Below are 13,707 nucleotides of genomic sequence, written 5' to 3'. Positions count from 1 at the left end.
GGCAAGTGAAAAATCATTGGGGCTGCTATTCAGAGCATATATTTTACTTTTTATAACACAGGATACATCCATTTTTTTCGAGGTAAGAAAATGTTTCATTCTCCACACAATTCAAATGTAATCGACAATTAGATAAATCATTTTGACAACTGTGGGAAATGTGTCTCAATCATTATTATGCAGCCATTATACAGCTGCAACACTCTCAACTGTCAAAGACTCATGGATTCAATATAGTTTCCTTTTTAATGAAATTAGCAACAAATCATTGAATGATAATGAATCTGCATTGATCATTTTATGGTATGGTTTGGAATATTCATGGTGCTTCTTCAGAAACACAGTTCTGTATAATGATCACAAAAAGCAACTGGTTATTATCAGTATATTAAAAAAAAAAGTTGGATTTGATCTCTTTGCGTCCTTCTGGAGTTTAGCACCATGCAGCCATCACACCACTGGGAAAGACGCGCAGGCAGCGAGTCCACACATGTTCTTCCCGCGTTCGATGAGGAAATAACTGTAAGAGAAATTAATGGTTCATATCACCATCCTGTTATCGCTCAAGTATTTCGCACTGTTTTCTGTGTTGTGGCCTCAGATCCCGGTCACAAGACCGGTATGGTAAACAGAAGACTCACCCATCCATCCCCCAGCTGGTGCCCCATGAGTTCTTTACTATCCAGTAAGAGATGCCATTTTCCACTCCGTACCCCACTGCTAACACTGCATGATTGACCTGGTCTGGAGTGCTGTGGCATTTAGTGCTAAAAACAAAACAAAAGAAAAAGACACGACTGGTTGAAGTATGAGGAACGAAATTTTTGCTACTTTACTTTCCCGACATGGACATTAACATGAAATTCTGTTGTAAAAAGGGGACAAAAAAAAGCTCCACTTTCATCTTTTATCCCTTCTTGCTGCTAACGTTAGCAGCTTTAGATATAATTTGTTAGACCAGGTGTTTCATCAGCTTAGACGTGTTGCTGTCTTCAGCTTTGCTTAACAAACATTACAATTATTTTTATGCAACTTTTCAAAGTGTAACTATACCTACAATGGTACTAAAATTGGCACAGATTTATTTGACAGGGTGCTTTGTATTGTTACAATATTGTACTGATATTATTGGTCATAAGCCGGTTAACTCCCCCATCGCAAGTGTCTTCCAATTGGTAAAAAATCTGTACATGACGGACGGATCCTCTCGTCTTGTTTGGAGAAAGACAGACTTGTAACTTCATCAACCTCGAGATTAAGCCTTTGTAAAGTTTTAAACTATATATTACCAGATATGACACCTAAAAACCCACAACAAAATGTTTCAGCAGCATATCGTCACCTTCTTAAAATAACTGCTGAAGTCATTTTTTTGGGACAAGTTTTTTTTTGCCTGAATCAACTCCTTATGATGTTTTGTCTCCAGTTTTTTTGTGTTTGCTGAAAAACTTGAAAAACATCACATAGGCGATTATTTAAGAAGATGACGATATATCACCTGATGAGTTTTCCCTACAAGCCTCTTAACTTCTACAGAGCATTTCGCTGACTGCGCCTCTGAATGGCTTCTTTCAGTTGGCGACCTCCCCCCGCGCCTCCTGTTCACCGTCAACTGATTAATAAACTGAAAGTAGACAAACTCACGCACATACAGACGTGTAGGGAATCAAACCCCATTCTGGTACACCGTTACAGCTGCCTTTTGCTTATTGATGATACCTGAAAGGTAAAGCAAAACCTGTATTCGCAGCAGAAAACAAGGGTTAGGATTTCACACTGTGGCACAATAGCAGTGCTAGCCCCATAGCTAGCTAGTTGATAATGTTCACCAGTGATCTGGGCCAACAACGATTTAGCTAACATTAGCTAGCAGCTATTCACCACCGCCCGTTAGCTACAGGGCCAGCGCTGTTGTATTATCAGGCTGACGTTGTGTTTTTTTGGAAACAAATCGATTAATGTCAGCTATTGTCAGTAAAATGAGACAAAAAGCATAATTAGTTGATAAAATTTGTTTTATTTGTTGATTTTAGTCTATTTGGCTTGACATAATCATCACAGCACTGGCTGGATAGTGGTAGCACACAAAGCCAAAACAACTACCAGGTTACGTATCTTCATTACAATGTAGCATTACGTGCTACAATGATCATTTATGCTTAGAAACACATTGACATCCATTTTCCAGTCGTTCACCATTTGTATTGGTTTTGGCTAACGTTATTTGCCAGTAATTAACTAAGTAAAGTAATCCAGGTCGTAGCATGCCCAAATTTCATTTCATTAAAGTCTTGATGATGAACGATGTGAATTTAGCAAGAGAATGGCTGACAAACAGTTTTGGTCTATGAGTATAATGTTAGCCTAGATCTAGAATGAGTTTTACAAGTAATACATCGACCACAACTGTGACAGAGACTACTTTCGAAATACATTTGTAGAGGAATTTTTTTGTGACAAAGGAATTCGTCAGACACAAGACACAGGCTGGAGACTCAGAGATGGCTTACACCGGACACTTTAATGGACACATCCACAAAAAATGTACAAGGCTGGCTGTGAGATGAGGTTAAATCAGCTCCCTCAGAACATCTCATCTCCTTCACTCCTACACAGTCATACTTGTATTGTTGGGCGCTATCAGTGATTCCTCATGGGAACGTTACGCACAGATGTGACCTTCATGTAGACTGAGCACAGTTATTCACCAAGACAACGTTAGTGCTTTGAGTGTCAGCTTCATAATCAGTCGGTGTTACAGAAACAACTTACGTTTAACATAAAATTATTATTTTTATCATTTAAATACAAAGTGGAGTTATATTAAAAATGATTAAATGTTGCATCAGAAATGAGCTAAAATAGATTTTCCTGGTCCCCCTGGACTCCTGATTATGGGCGAAATTCTTGTTCTTCAAATAAGACGTACATTCAGAGTATTTTGAATTCTTCTTTATCTGGACTCTCACTTGGAACTCTTTGCCATGAAAAGAATGGGGGTCATTGCCCCTGGTAACAGAGCTCCCAGAATCACAGGCCAACACAAATACATTCACTGCAATATGGAGACAATTTTTGGAGGAGAGATTTTATTTGTTCATTTATTGTCCAATTACAGTTGAAGGATTGAAAAAAGACATTTATTTGTACAAATACAACATGTTAGGACAGGGAGGCTGCTGATTTACATTTTTCATGTGAGAGGCTTGGACAAGTTCAGTTTGAGCGGGCCTCGGTTGAGACGACATAAACCGTCTTTGTGGTGTACCAATGAGACCGAAAGGATTGGCCGAAATACTCCCCTCCCATGGGACATAAGGCTGAAATGAGCGGATGGGCCGAAATTCAAGCGGGTGAAACGGCTGTCGTCTTAACCATCCTCTCATATTCTTCCTCTTTCATCCCCATGCAACCGTTTCAGTTACTGTATGGACTGTAAACAATGAGCGGCAGACAAACAAGGACGTCTTGGACTGGATATCTGCCGGCTACACTGGATTCCATGAGTGCTGATGGTCTGCTCCTTGAGTCAAGATGAGGATGGTGATATGGAGATGGAGGGGCCATCCTGGAAACAGATATTTTTCAATCGCATACTTAGAATTGGAATACAGATCATCTTAAATAATTTTAAATTCAAATTTTTCTTTTCTGACCTAATTAATAATGATCAAACTGATGTGAGGTGACCCTACCTGCACTCATCGCCACCATCTCTTGTCCTTTGCCCTCTTGGGGAGATGAGAAGACGCACAAGATTCATCTTCGTCACTGCGCTTTCTCTCCTGTCCTCACACTGTCTCCCCAGTCGTCTGTCCATGGTCCTGGCTGTGCATCGAAGGAGGAGCAGGGTCAGGAACCGGGGTGGGCCATCCTGCAGGCCGATATTTATCTCTTTAGATCTTTGCTTGGCTCAAAATATTTCATGAAAAATCTTTTCACCAAGGTCTTTTTATACTTTTGCCTATCGGTGACTGATCCTGAAATGGCTCCGGTTAATTCTTAATCTCCTTTGCAAATGAGATCAAAATCATTTGACTGATGAAGAGGGTGAGCCCTACCTGTGCTAAACGCCACCATCTTCCTTCTTTCTCTTTTTGGGGAGATGTGAAGAGGGCAGAGAATCACTGTCACTGCGCTTTCTCTTCTGCCCTCTCATCATCTCCCTGTTTGCCCATCCATTTTCAGGGTCCTGCTGGTGTCGAGAAGGAGGAGCAGGGTCAGGAACCCGGTCGTCCGTCCTGGAGGCAAATATTTGTCACTTTAAATCTTTGCTGAGCTCAAAATATTACACATTGGAGTGACAAATCTTCTCACCAGTCTTTTATACATTTCCGTATGGCTTCTTTTAAATTCTTACCTGTGCTTATTGCCACCATCTTCTGTCTTTCTCTTCTTGCGGAGATGACAAGAGGGCACAGACTCATCGTCACTACGTTTTCTCTTCTGCCCTCTCATCGTCTCCTCAGTCCTCTGTCCATGATGATGGTCACGACTGTGTGTGGAAGGAGGAGCAGGGTCAGGTACCGGGTGGGCCATCCTGGAAGAAAAATATTTGTCACTTCAAAACTTTGCTGGGCTCAAAATGACACAAAACTCTAGTCTCGTCAGTCTTTTCAACATTTGCATATGGGTGACTGATTGAAAATATCTCCTTTAAATCCTTCATCTCTTCTGTACAAACTCAAAATGATGAGACTGCTGGAGGGTGAGCCTACCTGTGCTGATCACCACCGTCCTGCTGCTTTATCCTCTTCGGGAGATGAGAGGAGGTCTCAGCCCCATCTTCATCATCACGTTTCCTCTTCTCCCCTTGCCGTTTTTCGGTGGTTTGGCCACTGTTGTGATGATGTGATGGGGGCTGAGACCGAGGACCAGTATGGGGGGCCTGGTGGGTAATCCTAGAGGACTCAGGCCCGTTCTGGACGCACACAGTTGTCCTCTGACAGTTGGCCATTACCTTGTAGCAGTAATGTAAGCTGCAGGACAAGGAAAAAAATCATTCAGCCGTAGAATACAAAATACAAATATCATCATCAGACTTATCTGAATTTGGCATTTTAAGAAGTAATCTGGGTTTTCACTTACTGGGGGGTGTCCGGGTGATCCATCAGGTGGCGCATGCTACAAAAAGAATGCATCATCACCTGCTGAGGCGTCAACCGCTTGCCTGGATCCAGCTGGAGCATCCCTTTCAGCATGTCCACGAACATCAGCATATCAGCTTTCTCCACAGGTCCATCCACGGGGTTGGTGGAAATGTCACGCTGGAACTGAATAAAAAAAACAAACAAAATACCAGCATGGTCAGAGGGATCTTCTAATAGCTCTAAGAGTTGTTAAGAAAAGCTCATGGATATGTTTGAGCATATATTATATGTACGCTCATTTTTACAGAGGACAACTTACTGCCAGGAGATCATCGAAGCAGCGGAGCCTGCACTTCAAGTTCTCCAAAGGATGATGAATCTTGGTCATCCTGCTGAACTGCTCTGGTGACTGAAGAGACAATGTGGTTGTTAGCCTTCGTTTTTGTGAACTTGGTCTAAGACACTTGATCATTAGTTCCATACTTTGAGGTTCCATGTCCAGGTTCCATCTCCGTAGAACTTGTTGTAGAACTGTAAGGTCTTCCTTCCAGAGGCAATTAAACCATCAGGAATTGGACCCTGGGTGTTTCTGATGAACTGTAGCTGAAGAGAAAAACACAAAATTAGTCACAGAGGTCCAATCTAAAGTTTCCATGATTGGAAACAACTTTCCCATGAGCAATAACTCAATTAGGAGCAGAAGAGACTTGTGAGGGTACTAACCATATCATACTCATTGTACCCAGGGTAAAGAATGCGACCGATGAATAGCTCGGCAGCAACGCAGCCCAGAGACCACATGTCGATGGCCTCATTGTAGGGAGCCCCCAAAATGATTTCTGGGCACCTTTAAAAAAAAAGAGCAGGCAAGATCATCAAGTGTACTTGCATTATTTTTGATAAAACTTGAATAATTAATATAGGAAACACAGTGAGTTCTTCAATCAACACTGCAGTCACAAACATGATAGTTTGTGAGAACAGATGAGGGGGAAAATGTGAATATTCATATCCACTCAGAGCAATTATGGCTCCAGTTACTCACCGGTATGGAAGGGTCTGCAGCTCTAAGCCCTGCCTGACTTCCGACACAAAGGAAGACAGGCCAAAGTCAATTAATTTGACCTTATAGGGCTGCTGCTGATGGTCCACCAACATGATGTTTTCTAGTTTAAGGTCGGCATGAACAATTCCAGCCTCCTTCAGGTGGTTCAGCGCGTTTGCCACCTGAAAAATACAAAGAAGATCAACAAGAGCTGTCGTGACCTCGTTTCTGGACTGTTTTCCAAAGCAGAGAAGAACATGGCTGAACTTACCTGGTAGACAATTGGCCGAATCTGATTAAGGCGTAAGGGTTTGTGCAGCCTCTCCTTCATCAGATCGCTCAAGCTCTTGTCCAGATGCTCAAACTCCAGACAAAGCTGTCCTCCGGTGGAAAAAGCATCGTTCCATATGACAATATTTTGCTTGTTCAGATGCTTCATTTTCTTCAGGAACTCAATCTAAGGATGTTTGAGGAGGAGATTTTCAGAGTTATCGGAACAAAGTATCATCGCAGGTGGGATATAATGAAATCTTGATGAGTGTGGTGGTCACTGTCCTCCTACCTCTACTTTGGCCTGGAGACCATAAATGCCTTCATTTTTTATCATTTTTAAGGCCACAGTCTTGTTGTTGGCCAAGTTGACACATTTGACAACTTTGCCAAAAGCGCCCTGTCCCTTAAGAGAAAGAATCTTATAGGTGGCAGAGTTGGAGGAGATCCAACCGTGTGGGAACGATTGTGATGCCATCTCTCAACCGTCTGCAGTATGAAGTGGATTGCAGGAGGAAGCGTTCATATATGGACTTGTGTTTGGACTTGACAGGTTGATCTGACTGCTTGTTTGATGTCTGTGATGTTGATTGAACACTTGACTGACAAGCCAAACAGGGATCACTGACATGAACCATCCAGCCATCCATTTTCTTCCACTTACCGTATTTTCCGCACTATAAGGTGCACCTAAAAGCCTTTAACCAACAGTGCGCCTTATAATCAGATGCACCTTATAATCAGATGCGCCCTATAGTGCAGAAAATACGGTATCCTGTCCTGTTAAGAGTTGCGGGGGAGGGGGTCAGCTACGGGCAAGAGGCGGGGTTTTCACCCTGGACGGGTCGCCAGTCCATCGCAGAGCCAACACGTACAGACAGACAACCATTGCAATGCATGTCTTTGGACGGTGGGAGGAAGCTGGAGTACCAGAGAGAACCCACGGAGGCACAGGGAGAGAAGGTCCTTTGGGACGGAGGCCCTATTATGCCCACTCACACTCAAATTGACCCCCTAAACACGCTCAAAAACTCAGCAAATTTTGCACACACATCTGGTCTGGCAAACATGTCTATAGTCCCAAAAAAAACAACCTAGGGAGACAAAAACACATTTCTGCCCATAACTACACCTAGGAATGCCGTACAGACATGGGATCAACACAGATTTATTTGTCTCATCAAGAAGCACAAGTCATATACTGACACGCCCAACCGAAAACCCAGGGAAGTCCACAAAATGGACAAAACCGTCAAAATGTGGACATTTACACACCCCAAACAAACGCTATCTCCTCCTAGGGTGTTCATGGTATCGCTTCCAAAATTTTATACATGACTCAGGACACTTAAAAAATCTAAAGTTATCAGAAGTTTTTATTTAATTCACACGGTGTGGATTTTATAAGCCCTCAAAGTCAGGGACACTTTTTTCACATACAATAGAGACCAACGGGGGGCCTGTGTCCCCTCCTGGTACATACTGTAGGAATTTTTCAACAAGTCATCATTAATCAATCAGAAGGACCCACAGAGTCTATATTGCACTGTTCAAAATCTGGAGAGGACACCTTCTAGTTAGTTCAAAAGAATTTATTCAGATTAACAGCAAAGAATACAGAGCTCTGGAGATCGTCTTCCCCGATCCTGGAGTCAGCATACGCAGATGCGTCGTCCCTGGCGTTGGGGCAAGAAGTCCAACGATCTAACTGTCTTCTCCAGTATTTATGTGTTTCAAGGAGGTGCTTATGTGAGCGCTTCTGCGTGCACGTGTGTATTTTTGATCTTGTGTTATTTTGCAGAATCTTCTGTCTGACCGCGTGCCAGCACCATCTGTTCCCATTGTATACTTTTTGTTGCATCTGTGAAGACAAAAACCTCTCTTGTCCTGATTCATGACCTTGCTCGTATCTACTTCTGACTCCCACTACTTCATGCTACCGTAGAAATTCTGTGGACTCTGTTCTGACTTAATTAGCTGGAGGGAGTGATGCTAGCCATGAGCTACACTCCTGCTGTTCCCTGTTGTGACCTTTTCACCTGTGTCCACTCTTATACAATCTGGTCTGCGCTTCACTGCCTTGTTTCCTGCACTCTATTTTAAGTAAATATATGTATAAATTTGACTACAGTTTGAGCAAATATATATGTATGGATTAATCTACAGTTAAAGCAAATATATGAATAAGTTTATCTACAATACTCTCAAACACTCACTTGTCACGTCTAAACTATAACTCCCACACCTTCACAAAACACACCACTGAATTCCTGATAAAAATCCCTACAAAAATGTGACATTACATTCCACTTATGGACAACATCTGGGGAATTAGGAGACTTTTTCACACTAAAAACTGTCCAAAAGTCCTCCTCTGCTCTCCACTCTCACACAGGAGGCAGACAGCAGCAGGGGAGGGGGTTCTTAAAGGCACAGCTCTCAGCTCTGCACTCAAACTTTGCATCACACTGAGGTTCCTAACTCCTAAACTACAAGTCCCACCTATTTACCAAATACACCGTTGGATTCAGGGAGACTCCTGCGACCCAGCCACTGGCACAAGGAGGCTCAGGCACACTGCTTGCTGCTTTAATTTTCATATAAATTTGTTTATCTGCATATGATGAATAACCCCTCTTATTTATGCTCTATTGACATAAAATGATTAAATTCAATATGTTTTTTTGTTGTTGTTCTACCAAATAGTGATTCTTGGCAAGTGAAAAATCATTGGGGCTGCTATTCAGAGCATATATTTTACTTTTTATAACACAGGATACATCCATTTTTTTAGAGGTAAGAAAATATTTCATTCTCCACACAATTCAAATGTAATCGACAATTAGATAAATCATTTTGACAACTGTGGGAAACGTGTCTCAATTATTATTATGCAGCCATTATCCAGCTGCAACACTCTCCACTCAATCAAAGACTCATGGATTCAACATAGTTTCTTTTTTAATGAAATTAGCAACAAATCATTGAATGATAATGAATCTGCATTGATCATTTTATGGTATGGTTTGGAATGTTCATGGTGCTTCTTCAGAAACACAGTTCTGTATAATGATCATGAAAGGCAACTGGTTATTATCAGTATATTAAAAAAATAGTTGGATTTGATCTCTTTGCGTCCTTCTGGAGTTTAGTACCATGCAGCCATCACACCACTGGGAAAGACGCGCAGGCAGCGAGTCCACACATGTTCTTCCCGCGTTCGATGAGGAAATAACTGTAAGAGAAATTAATGTTTCATATCACCATCCTGTTATCGCTCAAGTATTTCGCACTGTTTTCTGTGTTGTGGCCTCAGATCCCGGTCACAAGACCGGTATGGTAAACAGAAGACTCACCCATCCATCCCCCAGCTGGTGCCCCATGAGTTCTTTACTATCCAGTAAGAGATGCCATTTTCCTCTCCGTACCCCACTGCTAACACTGCATGATTGACCTGGTCTGGAGTGCTGTGGCATTTAGTGCTAAAAACAAAACAAAAGAAAAAGACACGACTGGTTGAAGTATGAGGAACGAAATTTTTGCTACTTTACATTCCAGAAATGGACATTAACATGAAATTCTGTTGCAAAAAGGGGACAAAAAAAAGCTCCACTTTCATCTTTTATCCCTTCTTGCTGCTAACGTTAGCAGCTTTAGATATAATTTGTTAGACCAGGTGTTTCATCAGCTTAGACGTGTTGCTGTCTTCAGCTTTGCTTAACAAACATTACAATTATTTTTATGCAACTTTTCAAAGTGTAACTATACCTACAATGGTACTAAAATTGGCACAGATTTATTTGACAGGGTGCTTTGTATTGTTACAATATTGTATTGATATTATTGGTCATAAGCCGGTTAACTCCCCCATCGCAAGTGTCTTCCAATTGGTAAAAAATCTGTACATGACGGACAGATCCTCTCGTCTTGTTTGGAGAAAGACAGACTTGTAACTTCATCAACCTCGAGATTAAGCCTTTGTAAAGTTTTAAACTATATATTATCAGATATGACACCTAAAATCCCACAACAAAATGTTTCAGCAGCATATCGTCACCTTCTTAAAATAACTGCTGAAGTCATTTTTTTGGGACAAGTTTTTTTTGCCTGAATCAACTCCTTATGATGTTTTGTCTCCAGTTTTTTTGTGTTTGCTGAAAAACTTGAAAAACATCACATAGGCGATTATTTAAGAAGGTGACGATATGTCACCTGATGAGTTTTCCCTACAAGCCTCTTAACTTCTACAGAGCATTTCGCTGACTGCGCCTCTGAATGGCTTCTTTCAGTTGGCGACCTCCCCCCGCGCCTCCTGTTCACCGTCAACTGATTAATAAACTGAAAGTAGACAAACTCACGCACATACAGACGTGTGACGTGTTCTCACCTGGTGTACACGCCCTGCTCGTAGTGCATGAAGTCCGAGGTCACCTCAAAGGCAAAGCTGACAGGATTACGCGTGGCAACAGCGTCCACCATCCCCATCTCATCGTACTGACACAACAGGAAAGAAAAAAAAATGGACCACTCGCCGATGATGAATTAAAGACGTAGACGATGAGGACGACGAGGTTCACTCACTTCCGTTATGTTCATCACATCCTTCACGAAAGCAGCTGCCAGTTCTGCGTGATACTTGCAAATACCTTCCTGTTTTAAGAACACAATTATACCACTTAAATTGTGTATTATTTACACTTTTTTTTAATTAAAGGAGTTGAAATGATTTTGTTTAGTTACAAAAGCTGTGTATGGGTAGTCCGTCTCGGTCATCAGTCCCTTGTTGTACATGATGTATTCAAAAGCTTGGCTGGGAAGACCGCTAGAAGACCAATTCACACAGGATAACAATTAGCTGCACACACAGGGTTTTACCCAAAGGGGGGGAACACATCTGGCTGACTCTCACCCGTTACATCCATGGTTGTTGAAGTCCTGAGCGCAATCCACCAGCTGTTGCTCTGACTAAAGAACAGGAAGATGAGGTCACAGAAGGCAAGCGTCACAGTTGTTTGACAGTATTTCATAGTCAGCAGTTTTTACCAGCGGTACCAGCTTCCCAGTGGCGATAGCAGTAACTGACTCCAAACAGCCGGTTGTAGAAAAAGTCCAGCAACTGCCGCAATTTTGCTGTGCAAAACGTAAAAAATGGAGAACTAATTTGTTTGTCATTCAATGACATGTTGCACCTATGCGAAAGCATGCAAGGAAATGATTGTGTCAATTCCAGGGAATGACTGATAAAGTTACTTCCAAACCCCCCCCCCCCCAAAAAACCCACGTACTCACATGTTCTCAGTGTTTCTAATAGGCTTTATTCCACCTGTATTATTCCTTGTGTTTCTATGTTATTTATGACTTTATTCCATTTTTACCTTAGTTGTTACTGTCTTGTGTTTTGTTTGCACTGTAACAGGGCGTCATAGTACATTAGAGCTTGCTCACTGTGGCCGTCCCTGTCTAAATAAAAGTTAAACAAAAAAAAAAGAGATGTTTAAAAAAAGTTTCCTTTTTTTAAAATGAGCTTTTTTGTCATATGTTAGCCATGTTTCAGCTTTTCACCCTGAAGATGGGAACTCACCGGTGGCTTGGTTTTGTGTTTAGTCCCGCTTTGAAATATGGCGGCGCTTAGGAATACGATTTATTTCAGGTTCTTCAGGGTTTTTTGTTTTTTTTCCTGACTAGCAAGTGAACACTTTCCAAATACATTCCAAAGAGCTTTATTGAATTGTTTGATTTACTTCAAACAAAATACAAATTATTTGGGTAACTTTTTACATCCCACCTCAGAATCTACAGCGCGGGCGATGTCAGGTGGCTCGTTAATGTTATTCGGGAAATCTGTGCTTTTCCTGCTGCAAGTTATAATGTCAAGAGTGAGAGAGGTTGAGTGTGGCGCAGCTGCGGTTACAACCCAGTAGTGAGTTAGAAAGAGAAGTAGGAGCTGAACTATCTGAAGCGGAAATGAGAACTCTATTTGGAGCAACAAGTTTTGTTAGAGAACAAACCTTTTTGTGAGATTCAACGAGGTAAATCCATTCAACTTCAATCTACTTTTCCCCAGTGCGGTGCTTTGTGTCGTCAAGTTTGATATCAGTGAAAGAAAATAACTTGATTTTTACCTGATTCTTCACATCCGTCACATATTTTCCTTTCTTTCTCCAGTCGACAGAGTCTGGATACGGTCCGTTGCTGCTAGAATACTTCCCTTTTGTTGCAGAGCAGTTCTGTAAAAGTTGATAATTACTGACTTTCCAATTCAATAAACCCTTTAAATCTTTAAATACAGACTGTTGCTCCGTGGAGGACTTTACCTGTGGTTCAGACCAGAGAAAAGACTTACGAAATTCACTAAATGTCATGTCAGAAAACTGGTTTAGAGCCACTGTGAACAGACAGGAAATAAACCTCAAAAAACCCCAAAACAAATCAGAAAGGCAAATCAAGCTGAAACATAAACTGAACTCAGAAAAGCGATCATAAAAAGTATGTACTTGTGAAAGAGTGATTTCCCTCATTGTGTTTGTCAATCTTCCTCTTGTTCTCAGAGAATATCTGAATTCTGTTGTAGTACTCCTCCATGTTGTACACTTTGTTGTACTGTAAGAGGAAAAATAATCTTGCATTATTAAGAGATTAAATATAGTTGGCCAGTAGGGTTGAAAAGCAGTTTCAGCTTCAAACTTAAAGAGTTTAGTGATTTATTCGGAGCGTATTTGTCCTTGATTATAGCTTTGTTAACAAAGCCTTTTACCTGCACCATCCATGACTGGAACTGAGTCACGTCTGAGAAAGAACAAAAGAAGAAGAAGAAGAAGAAGAAGCGTGCAATAAACTGAGTGAAAGAAGACAATAATAAAAGTAAAGTTTGGCTTCAAGCTTATGATGCAGTTAAAAAAGTCAGTGATTTGTGCAGATTTACCTTGTTGCGAAAGGTGCAAGGCGGAAGCTACGGTCATTAAAGCGAACAGAAGCAGAGTCCTCATCGTCACCTTCATCACTGACAGCCAAGAGTGAAAGTGAGGCGACCCGGGTCCCGAGGTGCGCTGCGGGGGCTGGTATTTCCCCCTTCTGATAAAGACAATGGCAGCCAATCAGAGGACAAATCAAGTTTACGTAACTTTCGCTGTTGTCGTTTCCCAGTTTTCCTCAGCCGTTTGTTGCAATTTAAGCTCTTCAAACTTAAAGTCTAACCATGAAAAAACAGCAACAATTCAAACACATGAATCGATGGGAAACTTCTTTCTAACGCCGCACACCAAAGTGAAAGTAAAACGGAGGACAATGACTGTAACACGCAAT

General features: G+C 41.5%; 2 protein-coding genes across 2 annotated transcripts; both read right to left on the bottom strand.

The window, feature by feature from the left end:
* Nucleotides 1-2,298: 2,298 nt before the first annotated feature.
* On the bottom strand, nt 2,299-6,905 carry LOC147258879 (homeodomain-interacting protein kinase 2-like). The gene is made up of 12 exons (XM_086208974.1): nt 6,698-6,905; nt 6,407-6,592; nt 6,136-6,317; nt 5,814-5,937; nt 5,574-5,693; nt 5,410-5,499; nt 5,089-5,273; nt 4,719-4,979; nt 4,361-4,540; nt 4,062-4,241; nt 3,696-3,874; nt 2,299-3,568 (listed from the first exon to the last, which is right to left on the bottom strand). Exons 1-10 carry the CDS (start codon nt 6,881-6,883, stop codon nt 4,067-4,069), a joined length of 1,689 nt encoding a protein of 562 aa, XP_086065100.1. The 5' UTR covers nt 6,884-6,905; the 3' UTR covers nt 2,299-3,568; nt 3,696-3,874; nt 4,062-4,066.
* A 1,501-nt stretch (nt 6,906-8,406) lies between these two features.
* On the bottom strand, nt 8,407-13,671 carry ctsh (cathepsin H). The gene is made up of 12 exons (XM_086208975.1): nt 13,328-13,671; nt 13,160-13,191; nt 12,900-13,005; nt 12,720-12,790; nt 12,528-12,632; nt 11,449-11,535; nt 11,315-11,370; nt 11,146-11,227; nt 10,987-11,055; nt 10,793-10,899; nt 9,762-9,887; nt 8,407-9,640 (listed from the first exon to the last, which is right to left on the bottom strand). Exons 1-12 carry the CDS (start codon nt 13,401-13,403, stop codon nt 9,571-9,573), a joined length of 987 nt encoding a protein of 328 aa, XP_086065101.1. The 5' UTR covers nt 13,404-13,671; the 3' UTR covers nt 8,407-9,570.
* Between the last annotated feature and the right edge of the window lie 36 nt (nt 13,672-13,707).

This window comes from Aulostomus chinensis, chromosome 7 (assembly GCF_037954235.1).
Source record: "Aulostomus chinensis isolate RoL2024-O1b breed Wild chromosome 7, RoL_Achi_v1.0, whole genome shotgun sequence".
Lineage (NCBI taxonomy): Eukaryota > Metazoa > Chordata > Actinopteri > Syngnathiformes > Aulostomidae > Aulostomus > Aulostomus chinensis.
Note: the sequence above shows the minus strand (reverse complement) of the source record. Positions and strands in the feature narration are given on the sequence as shown.